This window comes from Myotis yumanensis, unplaced genomic scaffold, assembly GCF_028538775.1.
Source record: "Myotis yumanensis isolate MYYU_CA2020_CCGP unplaced genomic scaffold, mMyoYum1.0.hap1 SCAF_10, whole genome shotgun sequence".
In the NCBI taxonomy this organism is placed as follows: Eukaryota; Metazoa; Chordata; class Mammalia; order Chiroptera; family Vespertilionidae; genus Myotis; species Myotis yumanensis.
The window spans coordinates 6638591-6659961 of record NW_027223761.1 but is presented as its reverse complement, the minus strand read 5'-3'; the positions used below and the strand labels follow the sequence as shown (position 1 = coordinate 6659961).

The 21371-nt window shown below is 61.4% G+C and overlaps 2 protein-coding genes across 6 annotated transcripts; both read right to left on the bottom strand.

Annotated features, from left to right (window-relative positions):
• Positions 1-138: 138 nt before the first annotated feature.
• CARNS1 (carnosine synthase 1) lies at positions 139-10172 on the bottom strand. Of its 4 annotated transcripts, none has more exons than XM_070427643.1 (10): positions 10119-10172; positions 9712-9739; positions 8272-8545; positions 6727-7541; positions 6339-6513; positions 6164-6249; positions 4942-5173; positions 4561-4844; positions 2191-3141; positions 139-346 (listed from the first exon to the last, which is right to left on the bottom strand). In XM_070427643.1, the coding sequence occupies exons 2-10, from the start codon at positions 9712-9714 to the stop codon at positions 335-337; spliced, it is 2832 nt and encodes a 943-aa protein (XP_070283744.1). In that variant the 5' UTR covers positions 9715-9739; positions 10119-10172; the 3' UTR covers positions 139-334. The 4 variants fall into 4 exon arrangements, with proteins under 4 accessions (XP_070283744.1, XP_070283741.1, XP_070283743.1 ...); XM_070427642.1 differs by lacking the exon at positions 139-346 and having other exon boundaries at positions 434-3141; positions 6727-7214; positions 7452-7541; XM_070427640.1 differs by lacking the exon at positions 139-346 and having other exon boundaries at positions 433-3141.
• A 3171-nt stretch (positions 10173-13343) lies between these two features.
• Positions 13344-20399, bottom strand: TBC1D10C (TBC1 domain family member 10C). 2 transcript variants are annotated; one of them, XM_070426456.1, is made up of 10 exons: positions 20375-20399; positions 19984-20146; positions 18953-19052; positions 18625-18732; positions 18430-18536; positions 18115-18229; positions 17167-17232; positions 16880-17069; positions 14720-14874; positions 13344-14441 (listed from the first exon to the last, which is right to left on the bottom strand). In XM_070426456.1, exons 2-10 carry the CDS (start codon positions 20118-20120, stop codon positions 14094-14096), a joined length of 1326 nt encoding a protein of 441 aa, XP_070282557.1. In that variant the 5' UTR covers positions 20121-20146; positions 20375-20399; the 3' UTR covers positions 13344-14093. The 2 variants fall into 2 exon arrangements, with proteins under 2 accessions (XP_070282557.1, XP_070282558.1); XM_070426457.1 differs by lacking the exon at positions 20375-20399 and adding an exon at positions 20276-20346.
• Between the last annotated feature and the right edge of the window lie 972 nt (positions 20400-21371).

The window sequence follows — 21371 nt, the reverse complement described above, 5'->3', positions numbered from 1 at the left end:
GGAGGCGCCCATCTTGGCTCTTAGAGAGTTTGAATGGGGCAGAGCCGGACGCGCGTACAGGTATGAGTGTAAATGCAGTTCCCAGCCCTGCTGAGCCTTTCGCTGCCAGGCTGGCTGGGTGGCGATTGGCCAGGTCAAGTCTCCCATCTGTTCGCCCCTGAAAGGGAGGCGGCTGCATCAGTGTCTCCCTAACGTGCCTCCGTACCTCCGTGTTCTGTCTCCGTGCCTCCGGGTTCCAGGACCCTGCAGGTCAGAGCATTTACTCGGTGACTGCTCCGTGCCCAACTGACTGCCAGGCTTTGTTGCCAGGTTCCTGCCAGAAAGGACTTGTGTCTCATTCATCCACCTGTAAATATAGGCTTGTGTTGGAATTTGCTCCGCTGCCAATTTAAGCACATTTTGTAATCCGGCTACCTGATACGGAATAGGCGCTTAATAAAACTTTGTTAAAAGAATGAATGAATGAATGAATGAACGAACGGACACACCAAACCTGGTCTGTGACTTTAGATTTGGGCATGCATTCTTATTGGATGGGGCTCTGTGGGGGTGAATTGGACCAGATGAGGCCTGGGTTAGTAGATATAAACTCAGATATACAGATCTCAGGGGTCTCTGTGCTGGAGGAGGATCATCTGGTTGGATGTGACCCTGTGGGTGTAATTCCACCCTTAGGAGGCCCTCGGGTTTGGGTGCTGGTGTGGATTCTCCTGGCAGGCTCCCACAAAGGTCAGCCCAACAGCCTGGCCAGTGTGGCGGTTGTCCTTAGCTCCAGATGTTACAGGTATCCCCTAGCCACCCCTCACTTCTCCCTTCCCCACAGAGCTGAGCCTGAGAGATGTTGTCCAAGTCGCAAGAACCTATCGCAGACCCTGGACCTTTTAGTAGTCCTTAAGCCTTTATTTGGAGAGGGATGCTTCTGGAGCTGTCCATAGCTCCTATGCTTAGCACACAGGAGCTCTTAAAGCAGTCTCCTCTGAATTCAGGAGTGAGAGTCCCCTCTGCCAGTGCTAGTTAGGTGAACCAGAGGCCAAAGCACCTAAGCTTGGGGACGATACATGATGCATGAGGGGCTGTTCACGTGTGTGAGGGCCACATATGAGGGCAGGGAGGTTAGCAAGGCCTAGAAGCCGAGTGGGCGGGTAAGACAGTAAAGGCAGGAACCTGGACCCTACACCTTTTCCCTCGACATTCCACCCACTGTGATATGACCTTCAGGCAATGGTTTTTCCTCTTGGAGCCTCTTTCCTCATCTAACGGGTCAGTCATGTCTACCTGGAGGGGAGATGGTAACTGCTGACCTCCGGCCACCTGCTTCTACTGCTCAGGTCAAGTGAGGCAGGTGCAGCCTTGCCAGAAGTTGTCAGCAGGCTCTACAACTGTCCTGGAATTTGTTAAATGCGAGGGTGAGAGTGAGAGGACAGGGCGTTTAGTCTCAGGTTTTCTTGGGATTTGTCCAAGGCCAGGGCCTGCCAGGTTCTCTCCTCCCGTCGATGGCAGGGAGAGAGAGATGCTTGGAGGGGTGGCAGGATGGGCTAGGTTTGGGCACACTCCCACCTCCCTGGAGGTGGTGTGCGTGTGTGTGTGTGTGTGTGCGCGTGCGCACGTGTGAAGCTGTTGTCCTTTCTCCATGGCAAGAGTCCTGGGGTAGCTGTGGACTGGACTGGGGCCTTTGGGAGGGAAAGAGGGCCCAGTGGCCCCCCAGTTGCTATCTTTTATGGCCCTTAATCCCAGGAGGCCTTGGTGTCAAAATGGCCCTGCCACTCTGGAACGGACCCGAGGCCTAGGAGTGGGCCAGGCCGGGGCTGGGACAGGGCGATGGGTGGAGAGGCAGAGAGAGTGTCAGGAAGCTGAAGGCAGCACCGCGCCCCTCCAGCACTCTGGCCCTGCCCCCTGACACCAGTGCTATTTGAAGTGGGACAGGAAATGGGCAACGGGGTAGTGGGGCCCATCGATGCCCAGGCCCTGGCAGAGTCCCAGCAGGCGGAGGCGGGCCTCGGCCGGGCTGGGCCCAGCACAGGCCACACTGCAGTAGGGCTCCTCATACTCGCCAGGCACCTGGGCCTCCTCTAAAGATGTAAACTGACTGAAGCGCAGCAGGCCCCGGTCGTGAAGAGCCTGCAGAGCCTCTTGGCTGGCAGTGGAGCGCAGCACCCGCAGGTGCTGGGACACTAGGCCAGTGACACCCACCAGGTAGCCAGTGGCTCGTGGGTGAGGGGGCACGGCAGGCCGCAGGCCGCAGGCCACCATCGCCGCAGCCAGCAGCAGGTCCACACCGTAGAGCTCCAGGATCCAGTCTCGAAGGTAGAAGCCACCCATGCGGGGGTTGATCTCAATGAGCCGAGGCCCAGCCCCGGTCAGCTTGAGCTCTACATTGAAAACCCCATCCAGCAGCCCGCAGCCCAGGCAGCAGCGGAAGGCCGCCTGCACCAGCTGCGCCTCCTGCTCCGGAGCCAGCCCGGTGGGCATGCAGGCCGCCGTCTCCGTGAAGCCAGGCAGCCGCGTGGGGCCATTGTCAGAGACGAAGGCAGCCAGCAGTTCCCCACGGAACAGCACCACGTCCACATCGTGCTCCGTGCCCTCGATGAACTCCATCAGCAGCATGGAGTTGCCCCAGCCCAGCCCAATGCCAGGGTGATCAGCCTCACCCTGCAGGTCGTGGGCGATGCGTGAAAAGTGCTGGCGGCACTGCCGTGCATCCTCCACCAGCCGCACGCCCACTGCGCCCGCTCCAAACTCCAGCTTCATGACCCCGGGCAGGGGCACCTGGCGGACAGCCCTCTCCACGTCAGCCTCACTCTCCAGGGGGCAGCAAGGCACAGCATGGAGGGAGGGCGAAGGCCAGGGTGGGCCTTGGCGTCGCAGCAGGTGCAGTTGGGTGCGGCTCTTCTGCTTGGCCAGGCGCATGGCGGCCGGGGGGCTGCAGGGCAGACCCAGCTCCTGGCAGAGCAAGGCTGTGAGCACCAGGCAGTCGTCCCAGTAGGAGAAGCAGCCATCTAGCTGCAGGCCACGTGCCCGCACCAGCTCCGCCAGCAGCCGTGCGTTCTCCTCATCCCTCCGGTGCTCCGTCACATCGAAGTGGATGAAGGTCTGCACCAGCTGGGAGGCGAAGTGGTTGGGGTCTGACTCCACCAGGTGCAGCTGCAAAACCACAGGAGGGCAACACGCTCAGATCAGCCCGTGCTGGCCGCTGAGGAAACAGAATGGAGCCCAGAAGGTGGTCTTGGCCCTCAAGGGAGGTGGGTTTACCAACTTTAGGTGCTCAGGAAATAATCGATGATGACAGAGTAGATGGGAGGTGCAGAGGTGGGGCTGTAACCCAGCCTGGAGGGGAGAGAAAGCACCCTAGAAGAGGCGGTGCTTAAGCTGGGAGCCGGATAAGAGCCAGCCAGAGGAAAGAAGGCTGCAGGAGGGCGAGGGCAGAGGGGTGGGGTGCGAGGGCAAGTGTGCGAATTCTCACGGGCAGCCTCACTCGGCCAGGATTTGTCGGGAAGCCACCAGGTCTGGGCTCGGGACAGGTGGTCCGGTGTCTTTGGGGCATTATGCTCTTGGCCCTCATTTATCCAATGTGCTCTGACACTGGGAGGTACGCACAGAAGAACCCAGTGGGGCCCACACCTCCAAAGCTCACTGCCCGCTGGCGGGGCGGACAAAGCAGCTGGTACCCAGGGCAGAGCGGCCCCTGCAGAGGAGTATGTAGCATGTGAGGAGTGAAGAGGCATCCGGGTGACTGTGTGTGCAAGGCAGGGAACATGGAGGCACGGGGATGGCTGGGGGAGGGGGAGAGGAGGCCACTGTGTTGATGGGGACGGAAGAGCCTAGATATTTGGCCTCCGTTTTTTATCTGCTCAATGGGGATAAGAATGCCTATTCTGCCTGCACGGCTCCAGATTCTGTAACGAGGCCACTGCTGTGAACCTGACTCGCGATCTGTAAGCTGCTCCCAGCTCCCTCCTGGTGGTGCCCTCAGGATTCAGTCTCAAAGGAGGCGCCTGCCCTTTCTGCAGGCTCCTTAGCCCGGCATTCCCAGCCCGGTGCTGGCGCTAATCCTGAATGCGGCCCCCGCGCCTCCAGCCTGTCTACCCTGGGCTCCGCGTAAAGCTGCGGGGACAGAGCCCGGCCCAGCGCGGCTCAGTGGTCGAGCATCGCCCTATGAAACAGGAGGTCGCGGTTTGATTCCGAGTCAGGGCACGTGCCGGGGTTGCGGGCCGGTCCCCAGTGGGGGGCGTGCAGGAGGCAGCCCATCAATGATTCTCTCTCATCATTGATGTTTCTCTCTCTCTCTCTCTCTCCCTCCCTCCCTTTCCCTTCCGCTCTGAAATCAATTTAAAAAAAATTAAAAAACTGTGGGGTGCGGGGACAGAACCGGGCTAGACTTCCTGGGCCAGGCGGCTGGCTCGGCCCCTAGGACTGGGGTCCAGCGCCCCAGAGAGATCGCCGGGAGCGGACTCCACCCCTGAGGCTGCCCCGCCCCGCCCCGCCCCCCCGCTTCGGCCCCGCCTCCACCACCCAGACCCCGGGCTGAGCCCGGCTCCGCCCCGCGCCCCTCGCGCCGCCCACCTTGAGCCCGTAGTCGCGCGCCGCCTCCCACACGAACTTCTTGCTGACGCTGCCCGCGCCGACCAGCAGCAGCTGCTTGCCCTCCATCAGGCAGCGCGCCGAGCGCCGCAGCATGGTCTCCACCAGCGGCGCGGCCGCCGCCGCCTCCTGGGTCGCGGGCCCCGAGCGCGGGGCAGCCCAGAGGCCCTCGAGCGCACCGCACGCCTCCAGGCACAGGCCGCCGTTCAGCTCCAGAGCCACCGGGGTCAGCGCGCCCCCCGCCACCGTCAGCGCGAAGTCCACGCCTGGGCCGGTGCGGGGCGCGGGATCAGCGCGGGCCGCCCCCGGGCCTGGCCCCTCCCCACCGGTGTCCCCCGCCTCCGGCCCGGCCGCCGCACTCACCGAGGAAGTCCGTGCAGGCCAGGCGCCCGCCGCGCTGCTCGGCGCTCACACCGGCTTCCAGGGCCAGCACAGCGGCCAGCGCAGCCTCGGCGGCCGTCTTGACGCTCCGCCGCACTCCCGCCACCTGAGCCGCCTCACCCAGGCCGCACTGGGCCAGCGCCACCTCCAGCGGACGCGGCAAAGAGTTCTGGTGCCGTAGAGGCCGGTTCCCCCGGCCCACCGCGCACACCACCTGGGCAGGCTGTGGCTCAGGGGACTGGCCCAGGAGGAGTCCTCCCAGGACACCCACCCCACCCTACCCCGTGCATGCTGCCCCCTGTGCCAAGATCCAGGCCAGACCCCTCGGGACATCCAGAAGCCCAGTTCTCCGAAGTGACTTACATTGCACAAACCACCTCCACAGCCACTGCCCATCTGGTCCCTAGACCCCTGGGGCACTCCACCCAGGTTTCGATCCCAGCTGGGGTCTCTGCTCCCTGAGGCCTCCAAGCATGCTGGCTCCTAGCTCCTGCAGCCCCGGGCACCTGTGCCACTCTGGTGTGCCCCAGCCCAGCAACTCCTTGAGGACAGGACTGAGCCTCTCCCTCTCTGCTTGGCCCAGAGCTGTACACCCAGGAGGGTCCCCAAGCCTTCCTGAGCTCCCAGCTTGGAGGCCCCACCTAAGGGCTCCAGGCTCTGGAGGTTTGTCAGGGACCGGGGTCGGCCTCTTCTGTGGGCAAGAGCTCCTTGGGAAGAGGACTCAGCCCCAAGCCCTGGGCGGCAGCATGGGGATCAGTCAAGGCTCCTGATGTGGGAGGGTTGGAGGGGCATGAAAAAGGGCCTGACCCAGGAGTCCTCCCAGAGGCAACCAAGATCCCCCTCAATGATGTTGTCCTCTTGCCCTAGCAGGTGTGCCTCAGTTGGTTGCAGCGTTGTCCCAAACACCAAAAGGTGGGTTTAATTCCCCGTCAGGGCACATATCCAGGTGGTGGATTTGATTCCCCAGTTGGGGTGCGCACAGGAGGCAACTGATTGATGTTTCCTCTCTCTCACATGGATGTTTCTCTCTTCCTTCCTCTCTCTCTAATATCAAAAACATTAAAGTGTTATAAAAAATAAACATCTATAAAAAACATTTTTTTAAAAAGATTTTGTCCTCTCTGCCCAGGGGCCCTCATCAGCTCAGTGGGGCTGGACTGGGGTGTGGCAGCAGGGTCAGGACCTAAACCTGGGCCGCCCTCACCTTGCTCAACAGGGGCCTGTCACCCTGTGTCCGACACACCACAGCACAGATCCGCAAAGCCAGCTCCGGACCTGGCGGGGGGTTTCCTGGGGGGAGACGGTGAGGCCTGAGCCCAGCACAGCAGCCAGGAGACCGAGCTGAGCTCCCACCCCTGGCCGGCTCAGGTGGCTCTCACCTGGGGAGGGCAGCCGGGCAGGTGGGCACACAGCCTCCACCAGGACACTCTCCTCCTCCTCCAGTTTCTCCAGCAATGCCACCACCGCGTCCGCCACTGTGCCCACCTCTGCTCGTGGGTGCAGACGTAGTGCCTGCCGCCCCCGCCAGCGCCAGCTGCTGAGCTTGATGGCCACCTGCAACCACAGCAAGGGGAAGGGGCTTGCTCACCACCCCTGTGCCTGCGGGATGAGGTGTCACAACGTAGGATGAGAGGGCAGGGGGTGGCCGCAGAGATGGGGCGGCAACAGGACACAAAGGTGGGGGTAACTTCCCAGCAGGACTTGGTGACCATCCATGGGTCCCATCCTGTGGCATCTACACAGACCTTAAGGGCAGGGGCCTGTTACCTGCAGGGCATCACCCAGGGCCTCCGAGTGCAGAAAGGCCCCTACTTCCTCCTTGACCAGTGTCTCCTGGCCCTCTTTGCCACTCAGCTCCACCAGCCGGAGTCCCGGGCTGCCATCCCCTCCCCGGAGCAGTGTGAGCGGCTTGTAGGTGAAAGCCAGGGTAGCTGGCACAGCCACGCCGCCTCGTTGGGCCAGCAAGTGCCTGGTCAGCAGCCGGTCCTCCAGCAGCCGGGCCAGCTCTGCCGAGGCTCCGGTAGGGCAGGTGAGGTCGCGAGCGAGCTCAGCCGCTTCCCGCCCCTGGCCAGGCCCCGGTCCCAGGCCCACCAGGAAGTAGGTGGCTTGGCGCTGGGGGACAAAGTCATCCAGGAAGGTCAGGCCCCCCGGGTGGAAGCTCACTGCCTTGGAAACCAGCAGGGCCGCCTCTCCTGGCCGCCCCGGTGCCGGCACCTTTGTCAGCCACGCAGGGGACAGGCAAAGCAGCATGTTTCCTGTGGGCAGACGGGGGAGAGCCGCTGGCCAGGGAAGGCTTCCTGTCCCATGCCCTCCTCCTCCAGTCCGGGCCCTGGGCAGTGGGGGCAGCTGCTCCCAGAACCCACCCCTGCTCTGAGTATGGCAGCTGGCACCCCGAAATGCTGGCAGCTGCCAGGGTTGGCGGGTATTTTGGGATGTGGCTGGGCCAGGGCAGGGCTGCCCTTTCTGTAGGAGGGGGTGGGGTGCACACTCACCGGGACTCTGGACCCCACCCTCCAGCAGCACAGACAGAAAGGTGCTGGGGGATCCCAGAATGCACAGGGTCACCTCTGCCCCAGGGCAGCCTCGAGGGAAGAGAACAGGCCAAGCTCACCAGGGGCTCCCTGCTTTTCTCCCTGCGCACCTCTCCTGACCCCCATGGCCCTTCTGGGTATAGATGAGAGCAGTTAAAGGGACGGAGGGGAAGCTGGAGAGGGAAGAGGAAGCGCCGCCCACCCCCGTCCTGGGAGGCTAGCTCCCTTCTCTCTGCAGCTGGTCTAGAAGGCGCTGGAGATGGCGTGACCAGAGACCTTGGTTCTAGCCTGAGCTCCGCCATTGAATTTCCTGGGACCCTTGGCCCCTGTGCAGTGGGAGGAGGAGCCTCTGCACCTCGTTTTCCAGTCTGTACAACGCAGCCGAGGCTGATTCTTCCTGTATTTTAGAGCTTTGGTGGCCACTGATATGTAAAATAGGTGCAGCAGGCAAAGAGGCTGGGGTCCCATCTGCTGGCTGCCTCTACTGCAGCTCCCAAGACAAGACACTTCTCTGGAAGCCGGGGCTCCACAGACCATGGGCTGCAAACTCCGGGGCTGGACCTTCTGGGGGTGGAGGGAAGCCTAGGTCTCTGACGTGACTGGTGCCAGAGGCCCATGGAAACAATGCCTGCCTGCCTGCCTGCCTGCCCGAAATTGGCCCGGGCTTCAGACCTAGTCACAGCCTGGGGGAAGGGACTGACCTTGACAGGGAGGGAAGCAGGCTGGGCTGCGGGCACCTCCCTCATCCCAGGGGTTCCCCCTCCGTGGAGCCCTTGGGCACCTGTGCGGGGCACCTGGCTTCGGTCCTGGGTCTCCGGAAGGCCAGCTTGCTGCAGGCAGCTCTGCAGGAGGCTGTAGTAGTAGGCAGTCCAGGCCCGCGCCTCTGCCCCTTCGGGGGAGCCCTTGCAGTCCAGGCCCACGTCGAGGCGCCAGGAGCCAGGGAAGCAGTCTGGGGGTGGCAGGCCCGAGCCTCCTCCCCATGGGCCCTCCTTGTCTTCCAGGCCCTTGGAGCCCAGGGGGCAGTCCCACTGGGGACCCAGCTGATCCGAGGAGAGCTGGGGGGCAGGGGGCGAAAGTGGTGGGTGTTGGGCAGGGTGAGCGCAAGGGGCGCATTAAGTCACTCAAAAGTGACTTAACCTTGGGTTACATTCAGGGCAGACCCCGCCCCAAGAACCAGGGGAGGCTGCGGTTGGATTGGGGAATGAAGACCAGTAATGTGTAGGTGGGAATGCTTTGCAGACTGTACGTGCAGTGCCCTCAGGGGGGAAGGGGGGGAGGGTGCTGCTGGCTGGACCTCGCTTCCCCCACCCCCACCCCCACCCCCGCCAGGTTTGCCCTAGCTTGGTTCACAGGGCCAGAGGTTTTAGTCTGTTTTGTTCTTCATTGCAGCCCTGGCACTAAAACAGTGCCTGACAGGCTGGTTGCTGGTGTCTCTCTGGCCTACGGGACCCGTCCGCCTGCATGGAGCTCTGCTGAGACCTGGATTTATATGTGAATCTGTTCCTTCCCGTCCCCAGGGTCGGACTTCCTGTAAGCCCACCCCAGGCTGGGGCTGGGTAGGGGAGAAGCAGATGCCCTTCCTTTCAGCTCTGAGCCATGGAAATGCTGCTTTTGGGTGAAATCTTACATCCTTGACTCCCACCTGGGGCTGCTCAGAGGCTTCGAGGGAACACAGTGGGCCTCTCCTCCAGGGGACCAGCTGGCCACCTGGGACAAGTCATGAGATTTCTTTGGACCTGTGGGTGCTAGGTGCCTGTCCTGTCCCACCCTTGGGTGCTGATGAACCTTGGACCAAAAGCATCACCTCGGTGACCGGGGGACAGTGTGCTGCACGCGGCCAGGAGGGCAGAGGTCTGGGTCCCAGCTCACCAGTCAGTGCCAAACTCCGAGCCTCATGCCCTCCCGTAGAAGGCGAACTCCCCTGAGAGCCCAGACGGGGTTCGTTGTCACATCCCCCCCAAACCTAGAATGGTGCTGGTGCCTGGGAGGTGCTCCATAAACGTTGCAGAGTGAATGGATGCCCAGGGAGACCAGCAGTGCCCACCTGCCAGGCTGATGGGAGAGAAGAGCGCCTGACCCGCAGGAGCTGCTAGTCCCGACACAGGACGGGGCCAGGGGGCATGTGCTGGCGAGGGGCTGGGCTTCTGGGGACAAGCTGCCCTCTGGGCCCTCTGTCTGGGGGGCCCTTGGGCATCGGGGGAGTGACCCCGAGGGGACTCACCATCTTGCAGGTGGAGAGAGGCTGAGAGCTGGCGGCAGAGACAGAGGAAGAGACCGGAGAGGGAGTCAGGGCCGCCCGTCCCCTCCCCACAGCCCAGCCCCAACACTCAGGGGGCGGAGAGGTGGACAGCGCAGCCGGGAGTGGCCGGAGCCTGCCCCACCCCCACCCCCAGGAGGCGGAGGGATTTTGCCGCCCTGACCCAGGGACCCTGCGCGGGAGCTCACACATCACCCCGGGGCGTGTGAGCTCCTGCCCGCAGCCCTGGGGGGCCAGGCACTCAGCCAGTCCCTTGGGGGCGCGCGGGTCCCCGCGCCGCAGCCCCTGCCCCTGCCCCTGCCCCTGCCCCCGCCCCTGCCCCCATAGCGCTCCTCCCTGGCTTTCCCGGGCGAGGGCAGGAGCCGGGATACCTGGTGGGTGGCAGCGGCTCGGCGGGACTCGAGGACCAGATGGGGCTCGGCCAGGGCACGTTGGCGAAGCGCGGGGCTGAGGCAGCAGCGCTTTATATAGCAGCGCCCGGGGCATGCCCAGCGCTGGGAGGGGCGGCTGGGCCCGAGGCCACCGCCCGCGGGAGGCCCGCCCAGACCGCCACCCGCCCGTCGGGAAGGTCGGGAAGTCTGGGGACGTCTTGGGTCCCTGGGATGGGAGGACACCCGACCCGACCCGAAGGGGCAGGCGCCGGGAGGGCCAGGGACAGACCGACGGAGGAGCACACGGCATCCTCAGACAGAGAGCCAGGGGCCGGTGGCCGGACCCCCAGAGCGGGGCACCGACATAGGCTGTGGAGATGAGGATGGGGACACAGAGAGGACGTCCCCCAATGGAAGAGAAGGATCGAGCAGAGGGGGAAGGTGGAGGAGGGGAGCCAACAGAGACTGGTACCAGGGCTGTCCCTGGGTGAGGCCAGGAGAGCCTGGGGCACAGTCCGAGCTCTGTCCCTGGATGGTGTCCGCAGCCAGCAGCTCTCTGTCCCGGTCCTGTGGTCCTCTCCCAGAGAGACCCTCGCGGCCACAGGTCCCTGTGCAGGGGCCCCTCCTCACAGGAGTAGTGACCACTCAGTAAGGCGTCCTCACAAGGGCAGTCCCACTTCCCTGGGACACCCTCTGCCCTACTGGGGGCCAGAGGGAAGGGGGTGCCCAGGCTGGGGGAGTGCCCGTGAGTCTGAGCACCGGGAGAGGGTCATCTACAGGATCTGCCCTGCCCATCAACACCCAGGCCAGCTGGACACCCACAGCCTCCCCAAGACACCCACCCTTACACCCAGGTGCACCCACAGAAGCACACCCCAAGAGATGTGGCTCACAGCCACGAATTCACCCCCAGAAACACAGCCAGAGACTCACCCTCTGCTCAAGTGTGTGTCATACCCGGTGGGTTCCAATCCTAGCTCCAGCGTGGGACCTGGGTACCTCCCCTTTCTGGTCTGAACCCCACTCACCTCCTGCCTAAGATGGGGCTAGTTCCCACCTCACGGGGCTGTTCAGGACTGGGACGTGCCAGCGCCCAGCACGTGTAGGCTAGGCTATTGCTGCAATTCCTCACCTCACCCCCCACCTCAGACCCTCTCCCTGGTGACCCCCTGGCTGTCCCCATGTGCCTCCTGGGCTGGGGAGAGTCTTGAGGGGCCTGTGGCACTTGTTGGGACAGGGTTGGCGGTTTGGGGTCCTTTCTGCAAGTGTATACAGAGCCTCCGATGAGGACAATCCCCTGTCTACCACTGGAGGGACGTGGAGGGGAGGAGTGACTTAAACAGGGTCCCCCAGCCCGGCCCACACCCCCAACACACAGCAATCCAGGGCTGGCTGCTGGGGTCTCACAGGCTCCTGGAAGGAGGTGCCATGGCAGCAGGAGTGGGGCACGGAAGTCCTTGAAGAGCATGAGCTTGACACTTAACAAGTGTCGACAACCAAAAATTCAACTAAGTTTTAAAGATCTCACTGGCTTTATTCAATGATTCATAAATTGGGCAGTAGCCAATCCAGCAGATAGAGAGCCGAGGAACTGCGCAAAAGCAAAGACTCTGGGATAATTTAAAGATAAAGAGCAGTCAGGTCCTGGCAAGGAAGGACACGGTGTAAAAAAAAGGAAGGACACAGTGCTGTGGGCCTGATTAGAATCTCGGATGGACCGCTCGTGGGGGAGGGGCGGGGCTGGGGGAGGGGAGGCCTGGCCTGACCGGGTCCCAGCCTGCCTGAGGCTCAGGGTGTCCCAGCTTGGCCCAAATTACAACTAATCGCCCCCCCCCCCCCCCCCCCCGCAAATAAAAGACAGACAGACAGACTACAGGCAGAGGGGATCTGAAGGAGGAAGTTTTCTCGGCAAAAGAGCGGTTGGTTAGTGCAAGGTGGGTTCTAACTGGTGCTGACCAGGTGATTCCCGATGGACTGGTTTAAGATGCCGCTTCTGGGAGAGCGGAAGCTGTCAGTCAGTCTTGGTTTGGTGACAACGTGTGGCTTAGCATCAGTGACTTCATTTGGGACCCGTGGCCTGTTTTCACACAAGCTCTGCAGCATCTGCAGACTTTTCTCATCCTCTGATGGGAATCACAGGGCCTCCTTTCACAGAGGCTGGGCGAGGGGCGTCTGGCAGAAGGCAGGCGCTCAGCAGCAGTGACAGCAAGCGTTTCTGGACCTTGTCCTGGGTGCTGCGTAGAGGGCCTTTGTGCCGCATCTCACTTAACCCTGTGAGTAGCAGCTACGCATCTCTGCCTTTTACAGGTGAGGACAGTGCAGCTCAGAGAGGTGGTGTTACTTGCCCAGGGTCACACAGCCGGTGAGTGGGTAGCTCGGCTCTTCCCTCCGCCGGAGTGTGTGCGTCCATGCCTCTGTGCCCACTCCCAGACCGCCCTGGCTAGGCCCCGGCTGAGGTGGCATTTGCCTTGTGGATGCAGGGAGGAAAGTCAGGCCCAGGGCGCTGGGATGTGAGGCAAGCAGGCTGGCAGGGCGGTTAGGGTTAGGGTTAGGGTTAGGGCCGGCCGGCCACTGCTCCATCTAAGCAGGACTCCGCGTGCTTTCTCCTCTACTCCCCACTCCTGACACGCCCACCCTCCTCCTCCCACCCTGCTGGGAGGGTGCCCAGGGGAAAGGGCAGCAGGACAGGGAGCCAGCCCTGTTGTCCTGACGATGGCTCCTGTCCCAGGCACCCACGGGGGCAATTAACGAGTGTAGGAGGGGTTTCCATGGTGGCAGTCCCAGGGGCTGCAGCAAGGCTTCAGCAGGGGACAAGGGCCAGCGGGACCTTTCTCCTTTGTCCTGGGCACACTAGGCTTTTGTTCCCGCCCGGATCATGGGTGGGGTGTGAACTTGGGTTAGAGCCCCCCCCCCCCCCCACACACCGGGACCTGAACCAGATTTGGGGGAGAAGCAGAATAGGGGATAAGCCCCACTTCTGGGCCCAGCACCCACTTGGGGAGCCCTCCTCCCACAGGTGCTACCTGCCCCTAAGAAGCTGAGCAAGGCGGGCTCCCCATTGGGCCCCGTTGCTGGTAAACACCTTCCAGCAGCCAATGGGCAGCCGTGGTGTGTCTGTGGCGCTAGGAGGGGCGGGGCTGTGGGGAGGGCGGGGCAGGAAGGGCAGCTGGTCTGGGGTTGGGGGTGGAGGACAGCTGATCCAACTCGGTCCAGGCTTCTGCTAAATCAGACTTTATTCCAGGCCTCCCCAGGAGTCCTTTGGGGCCCCCTAGCCCAGCAGGCCACCCTGACCCCCACGCTCCTTCAGCATCACTTCTGTGCTTGCAAGGAGACAGCTCTGTGGGGTGATGGTGGGCCTGGGCCCCCAAGCCCCAGTCTGTGACCTTCCTTCATCCTGTGCCTGGCACAGTCCGTGCGAGGAATGAGCGAAGAAAACAAGTTGAAGTCAGTGTAGCTAAGCTGACTCAGAACGGAGTCGCTCATCAAGCTGCTCGGAAGGTTCATGGGGGAAAGTACTTTATTTCACTTTAATTAGCCTGAGGAGTTGAACTTCTGAGCTCCTCAGTTGTGCGTCAATGCCTGGAGATGCCTATAGGTAGGACTTATGGAAAATGAGGAGCTGAGGAAGGAATGTTCGCCTGCTGCCTGCCTGCCGCCCGGAAGAGCGCTTCTCCGGCCGCGCAGGGAGGTGCTTTCCGCACAGCTCTCGGCTCCTCTTCACCCGGACACCGGGTGTTGCCCAGTCATGTTCGGGGTTTGCCAACACTAAGAACTATGAATAAATCCTAATCATTTATTTCTAGCCAATGCCTCCTGGTTCATTTACTACCCTTGGCGGATGGACAGGGAGAAGGCTGGCTGAGCCCCTAAATCCCAGCGATAAAGTGCGGTGCCCATTTGTGAGGCTGGCATCAGCCATTCAGGTCACTGAGGTTGGGGGACACTAAGTCCATGGTACCCTCAGAAGTGGGACCTTCAAAATCGGGTGTCCGAGAAGGAGGTGGAGCTTCGATGGGACCTGGGGGGGCCCGTCAGAGGGGGGCCCTTGGACCAAGTCAGGAACCCATGGAAAGTCTTGCCTCGGGTCTGGGGCTTGCGCCGCGGTGGCCTGGGCTCATCTGGGGGCTGCACCACGATGCGGGGCACCTCAGGCCTGGTGCTGCCCCGCGCCCGGGCCAGCTGCTGGGCCTCAAAGATGGCTCGGGCCCCGGCCAGGCGGGCCTTTGGCCGAGGAGGTGGCCCGGAAGTCGACTCTGGCAGCTGGGCCAGCTGGGCCTTGATCTCCCGCTGCAGGTCCTGCTCCGACAGGGCCACGCTGTGCACCTGCGGGGAGCAGTTGGTACTGAGTTTGCCTGGACGGCAGGAAGGCAGGAAGCCGTGAGGTCCCCGTAGGGCGGGCAGTACACAGCCCCAGGAAGTGGCTGCGGGCTGAGGGGCTGGCAGGCTCAGAGGGAGTCATAGCAAGCCGCTTGAGGCCTGGGGTTTTCACATTCTCTGTGCTCACAGGGCAGGAACTAAGCACTGGTTCTCACTATGACTCCGGCTCTGGGACTCAGTTTCCCCGACTGTGCGGCAGGGGAGGGTGGGCAGGGGGCACCCACCTGGGACATGAAGACCTCCTCCTGCAGTTGGGCGGGGGGGATGGCTCGAAGGGCGCCGAGTGTCTCCAGGAGCCCCGGGCAGGCCAGGCGCTGTTCTGCGGTGCCCAGCGCCAGGCGCACCAGCGTCAGCCCCACACGGAACAGCACCTTCACACCTGCAGACCAGGCTCACTCAGTGGGGCCAGCCCACCCCTCCTGAACCTGCACGTGAAGCTGCCCTCTCCCCGGACTCCTTCCACCCACCCCCACCACACACCCCCAAACTCTATACACAACCCAGGCCAGCAGCAAGGACGAAGAGGAGTGCAATTTAGGGTCACTGGTGAGTATGTCTCAGCAGCCACAGATGCTCCCGGGCAGAGCACCTGCCAGGAGCCAGCGGGGTCTGACAACCTCACACAAAGCCTTCTCTCTCTCTGGGTCTCAGCTCTGTGTTCCTACAAGGCTGGGCCGGGCAGGGGTTCCCTTTCAGGCCCTTCCAGCTTGTTCTGCTTCCAGAGAGATTCCGGCCAGAGCTGCTCCTCCCTAAGCCGAGAGCACAGCGCGCATGTGCGTGCACACATCCGCGTGGACACAGGTGTGACCATGGGCTGCCCCAGAATCCTCAGACTCCCTTCCAGGCAGCCTCGGGTCTGCTAAGGAGAGCGCTCAGGGGACCAGCGCAGCCTAGCGACAACTGTGAAGGGATGATAGTGACTGTGAAGGGAGCCCAGGGAGGGCTTGTCCTCAATGGGGAGGGCAAGGATCGCTCAGCCACACCGCCCTGCCCTGGACGTCTGAGCTGGAGGGGAGGAGGCCCCCAGATGGCGACTTGGACACCACGGCCAGAGCTCTAAGCCAGCCTGGAGCCCACCGGGCACACAGCAGCTCAATGAAAGCACTGAGGAATGTCTACCATTTTTCATGTGCAACTGCTGGACAACCCAGATGGACAGAATGCAGGCAGGTGACTGATGGGAGAAGGGAGACCGAGCCCCAAAGACCTGGAGTCCGGTTCGGCTCTGCCCCGACTCCCCGACTCGTGGCCTGGCCCTGACATCCACCCCTCTTCACACCCCGCCCGAGTCATCTGTAGCCTGGACCCTATGGACAGTGTCCTGCCTGCGTAAATATATTAATTAATTAAAAATAAAAATAATATGCCCTGGCTGGTTTGGCTCAGTGGATAGAGCGTCGGCCTGCAGACTGAAGGGTCCCAGGTTCGATTCCGGTCAAGGGCATGTACCTTGGTTGCGGGCACATCCCCAGTGGGAGGTGTGCAAAAGGCAGCTGATCGATGTTTCTCTCTCATCGATGTTTCTAACTCTCTATCCCTCTCTCTTCCTCTCTGTAAAAAATCAATAAAATATATATTTTTTAAAATAAATAATAAATAATAAAAAAGTACAATAAACACTTTTAAAAATTTAAAAAATAGCCCAGCTGGCGTGGCTCAGTGGTTGAGCAGCAACCTAAGAACCAGGAGGTCACAGTTCGATTCCCAGTCAGGGCACATGTTGTGGGCTGATTCCCAGGTTGTGGGCTCGATCCCCAGTGTGGGGTGTGCAGGAGGCAGCCGATCAATGATTCTCTCTTATGGTTGATGTTTCTATCCCTCCTCCCTTTCTCTCTGAAAGCAGTAATAAAAATATATTAAAAAATAAATAAACAAAAATGTGGTTACAGGAGCCTTCCATCCCCACCCCCAGAATGTAGGTCCCCTCACACAGGTGGCCCCAGTGTACAGGGCAGCACCTGGCACTAGTGAGCACACACCAAGTAGGCACTTGGGCTCCAGGGTGAGGGCCTTTACTGTTGGCCATGTCCCCGCTGTGCCAGCCCCTGAGCCCTTGCATGGCTCCTGCTGCATCTGCCTAGAGGGAGCCTGCCTGGTCCAGCCTTCCCCGGCCCCCCGCCCCCGCCCTGGCAAAGGCTGCCCTCCCTGTAGTGGTCTCATCGCACAGGGCAGGGACAACCATTCATTACACTGGGAGTGTGTGGCCGGGGGCTGGGCTGTCTCCCCAGAGCTGGCAGGGCACCATCACCCTCAGCACACCCGGCCACCCAGACCCAGGGCCAGGATGGGCAGGGCAGAGCAGAGCTGGTGGGTTCATTCCTTGCGCACCGAGCACCCAAGGCTGTAGCCCTGGCCCCACCGCCCGCCTGGCAGTCCCCACTCACCCTCACTGAGGAAGGCGTCCCAGACACGCAGCACGGTGGGGAAGGGCAGGGAGCGGGCGAAGAGGCACAGGAACCACTCGGGCAGGTAGAGCAGGGGGCCGACGCCCACCTGCTGCAGGTGCTTGTGCACGCGTGGGAGCAGCCGCCGCAGCAGGGCCATGAACACCTCGGCGTCCAGCCTCACGGACTCCTGCAGCCACGTCCGTCAGTACCTCCGCTCCCTCCCCAGGCCCCCACCCGCCTGCCCAGCCCCCCTGCTGTGCCTCTGGCCCCATTCAGCCTCTCACCATGTGGGGCCCATAGTAGCCGGGCAGGTAAAGCTCGCAGATCTGCACCAGGCACCAGAAGGCCTCCTGAGGACAGAGCCGGGCGTGAGTGCCCACCACCAAGGGGACCGCAGGGCGGGGGAAGGGGTGCAGGGGAGCCCTGGACACCATCTGTGGTGGCTCAAGACAGAAGCCTGAACGCAGTGCTGGGGGGCTTTTACCAAAAGCCTGCCTGTGCCCAGAGAGAGAGCTACCCATGATTTGGTCACATTGCTCAGGGTGTTGAATTTGAGGGTCACAGGGTTGGGGCTCACTGGTCAAGGGTTGGGGGCTCAGAGTTCAAGTACTGGGTTCTTGGAGTCATTGGGTCAAGGGATCATGTTTGCAAGGTTCAGAACCAGGAGTCAGGCCCTAGCTGGTTTGGCTCAGTGGTTAGACTGAAGGGTCCCGGGTTCGATTCCAGTCAAGGGCACGTGCCTCAGTTGCACACTCAGTCCCAGGCCCTGGTTGAGGCACTTGTGGGAGGAACTAATCGATGTGTCTCTCACATCGATGTTTCTCTCACCCTGTCTCTCCTCCTCCCTTCCATTCTCTCTAAAAAAATCAATGGGACAAATATCCTCAGGTGAGGATTAACAAAAAACAAACAGAAACAACAACAAAAGAACTGAGAGTCATGAGGCCAAGGTAATAACATCCAGACTCCGAGATCACTGAGCAAGGTAACTGGAGTCAAGGTTGTTGGGCTTGAAGGTCACTGAGGTTGGCAGTAATGAGGCCCTGGATCACTAGGACCGGATCTGGGAGGCAAGGATCCCAGGTCCCTGAGGTCAGAGAACCTGGGGTTAGGAAGTCATGGGTCCAGGGCCCAGGACTACAAGGACCCAGGGTCACTAGGGTTGGGGACAAGGTGAGTGGGGTTGGGGGGTCAGGGTCTTGGGTTGCTAGCGCAGGGTCAGGGGCACTCACCTCGGGGGGCAGATGCATGAGCAGCACAGCAGCCACAGGGCCCTGGGCCTGGCAGTAGCCCTGTTCCGGCCGATAGAGGGTGTAGGCCTTGAGTACCTGCAGGAGCCCCTGCTGCCTGTGCCAGAAGACCCCATTAGGCATCCCTTCCCCAACCTTTGGCAGCCTCTGCCCAGACCTCACCACCCTGGCCTTGCTGGATCCCCTGAGATGCAAGACTTGACGCTAGGGGTGCAGGGGTGGGGGCCGGGGGGGTGTGGCTAGACCAAATGCCTGGGGTTGTGAGGCCGGGATCCCTGGGCATCACTGGCCTCGTACCCGTGCCCCTGGGGTGACACAAACATCTCGTGCAGAGGGAACTGGCGGTGCAGGTCCCTGCTGATCGTCTCCATCCACTGCGGATCTCCTGGGGCCTTAGCCAGTTCCTGTGGGTGGGCAGGAAGGTGGATGCGAGGGCTCAGAGCGGCGAGGGGCTCCGGGAAGGGGAAGTAGGACCCCTGCCCACGCTTTTACCTGGTAAGTGTCAGGGCTGTTCTCCTGATACACGTGAGCCCCGCACAGCAGGGGCCAGCACCGGGCACGCAGGGCTGAGGGGATGCCTTTCCGGCACTGCATCTTTACCTGTGGGGGAGGCCAAGGGACCCCAGTAGGCCAGCCCCCCAGCCTCCCCTGCTCCTCTGAGCAGGCACCAAACACAGCCTGTCCTGGGGCAAGGGCCACTTTGGGTGGTCGGGAGAAAAGGCAGGAGGTGCGGGATGCAGGAGGGGTAAATGTTGCCTGGGCCTGGACCAAGGCAAAGGGTGCTGAGCCAAGGAGGCCGGGTGGGCCACTGCCCTCTCACCTTCTTGTACCGGCGAGACATGGTTTTCTCCCAGTGTGAAGTCATCTCCACCCACTTCATCTCCCTCTGCCGGATAAGGTCTGCGGGGGGGTGACCTGGCCTGGGAGCACATGTCAGACATGCAGATGCAGGGCAGCTGTTACCGGGAGCCTACATCTGACACTCTCGTGCAACCTGTGTAGCCACTGGGGAATTGACCTGTCACCCAGGAGTTGCCAGTAGTTGTTATGGGGACAGGAAAGGATGTGGCTCTGATGTGGGCAGAAGCAGGAAAGACTCAGAAGCAGGGGGTGTGTAGATGTGCGTTGGGGGAGGGGCTGGTTGGCTGTCCCCAGAATAGGGGCGCAGGCAACTCATAGCAGAAGCTGAGTGGACAGACCCCTGTACTAGAAGCCAGGAGTCCCAGAGTTTGCCTCTGGCTCTGTCTCTGAGCTGCGGTGTGACCTCAGGCAAGTTCCTTTGTGTCTCTGGGCTCATTATCCTCTCTATAGGTTGGGAACGGGGATCTGTGGGGGAATAGGTGTGGGTTTCTGTGGTTTGGATTTGGGATTCTTGGGCCAGAGATTAAAAGGGGAAGAATGTTTGGCTCCAAGGGTGGGTGCACCCCCTCGGAGACTGGGTGTAAAAGAGGCATACTTGGCCCTAGCTGGTTTGGCTCAGTGGATAGAGTGTTGGCCTGCGGACTGAAGGGTCCCAGGTTCGATTCCAGTCAAGGGCACATGCCCGGGTTGTGGGCTTGATCCCCAGTGAGGGGTGTGCCGGAGGCAGCAAATCAATGATTCTCTCTCATCATTGATGTTTCTCTCTCTCCGTCTCCCTTCCTCTCTGAAATCAATAAAAATATATATTTTAAAAAGAGGCAAATTACCCCCAGCCCTGCTTACCTGGAGCCTGAGGAGTGACACTGGTTGAACCCAGACCTTTCCAGGACCCTTGAGGTTGGGCCTCACTCTAGAAATCAGCCCTCAGTCCCCACCCTCAATCCATGCACTCCCCCTCTCCCCCCACCCCCCACTTCCTTCCCCACTTACCCTGGGTCTGCTGAGCTGCCCCCAATGAAGCCATAGCGGTCAGCCTGGCGATATGGGCCCTGGCCACTCAGCTCTGAGTCAGAACCCAAAGAGCTGGAGTCATCCTGCACCAGGTCCTCACCCAGGGACTGGGCCATGCTGTCGCAGACCCGCAATGTAACAGCTGCAAGATGCGGGGAAAGCAAGCGTGAGAGGCAGCTCCTGGCCAGTCTGGGCCTGGGCTCCCAGGCAGCCAGTCCCCAGCCGCAGAACCTGGCTGCGAGTGTAGGGAGGAGGTTTCAGGGTATCTCACCAAGCCCCTGTATCCCGTCTTCTGGAGGGGTGGGCCCTGAAGTGGCAGAAAAGCCAGGCCTCTGCACAGAGACCCAGCCCCAGGCCCAGCCCAGCTTACCTTCCTGCTGCACCTCACCTCCTCCTCTCACTTCCTCCTCAGACACAGCTTCAGCAACTCACTGGGGGCCCCTCCCCAGTGTGTGTGGGGGGGTCACCCCTTCCTCTCTGAGGCTCTTCCTGCCTACCCCATGTCCCTGGGCCATCAGCTCCTCCCTCTACCCTTGGGGCAGGCGTGGGTTCCTGTGCTGACTGTGATGGCGCCAGGGTTGCCAGAGGTAGAGAGACCAGGCGTCCTCTAGTTTTGAGGAGACGAACATGTAAAACACTCAAGTCAGTGAGCCAGTGAGAATTATGGTTTATTTAATATTTGCTCTTTACAAAGTAATACTTTTAAAAATATGTATTTTTTTTTATCGATTTCAGAGAGGAAGGGAGGAGAGATAGAAACATCAATGGTGAGAGAATCATTGACGGGCTGCCTCCTGCACGCCCAGGCTCGGAATGGAACTGTGATGTCCTGGTTCATAGGTGGACGCTGAACCACTGAGCTATGATGGCCGGGCCAGATGTGCACACATGCAGCATGATTATACTACAGAATAGGCAATGATGGGGCTCATAAATAAATATTAATTTAGGTTGCACCACAGACAGTGGGGCCCCAAACGGGCTCGGAGTCCTGGTCAGCCGCCTGGAGGGCCACAGAGACTCAGGAGACAGGTCCTCCGTGAACGTGACCAGCCCCTTGCTGTCTCCGAGCCTCAGTTCCCTTTTCTGCACTTGAAGGACTGAGTCCACAGTGTCTGGGGAACAATCACCAACGCGCTCACACCAGGTGGGAAGAACTGTTCAGGTCCTGAGAGAGAAAAACAACTTCCAAGGTACTTCCGGCCGCAGAGCCTCGGAAAGGGGCTGGGTGATGCCGAGCAGGGGCGGAACCAGCCTCAACCTCGTCCCCGAAGCCCCGCCCACCGGCCGGGCCCCGCCCCACCCGCCCTGAAGCCCCGCCCCCCGGGCGCCACGGCCGCTGCGCTAGGGTCCAGCGGAGGCGCTAT

Excerpts from the sequence above, each read along its gene's own strand:
- CARNS1 (XM_070427640.1), bottom strand. Across the intron at positions 5,174-6,163 it reads ACAGGCCCCTGTTGAGCAAG|GTGGTGTGCGCGGTGGGCCG; the intron begins GTGAGGGCGGCC and ends CAGCCTGCCCAG. Across the intron at positions 3,142-4,560 it reads CGCGCGACTACGGGCTCAAG|CTGCACCTGGTGGAGTCAGA; the intron begins GTGGGCGGCGCG and ends GTGGTTTTGCAG.
- TBC1D10C (XM_070426456.1), bottom strand. The coding sequence starts at position 20,120 with ATGGCCCAGTCCCTGGGTGAGGACCTGGTGCAGGATGACTCCAGCTCT. Across the intron at positions 18,733-18,952 it reads TGTCTCGCCGGTACAAGAAG|GTAAAGATGCAGTGCCGGAA; the intron begins GTGAGAGGGCAG and ends CCTCCCCCACAG. Across the intron at positions 14,442-14,719 it reads AGGAGGTCTTCATGTCCCAG|GTGCACAGCGTGGCCCTGTC; the intron begins GTGGGTGCCCCC and ends TGCTCCCCGCAG.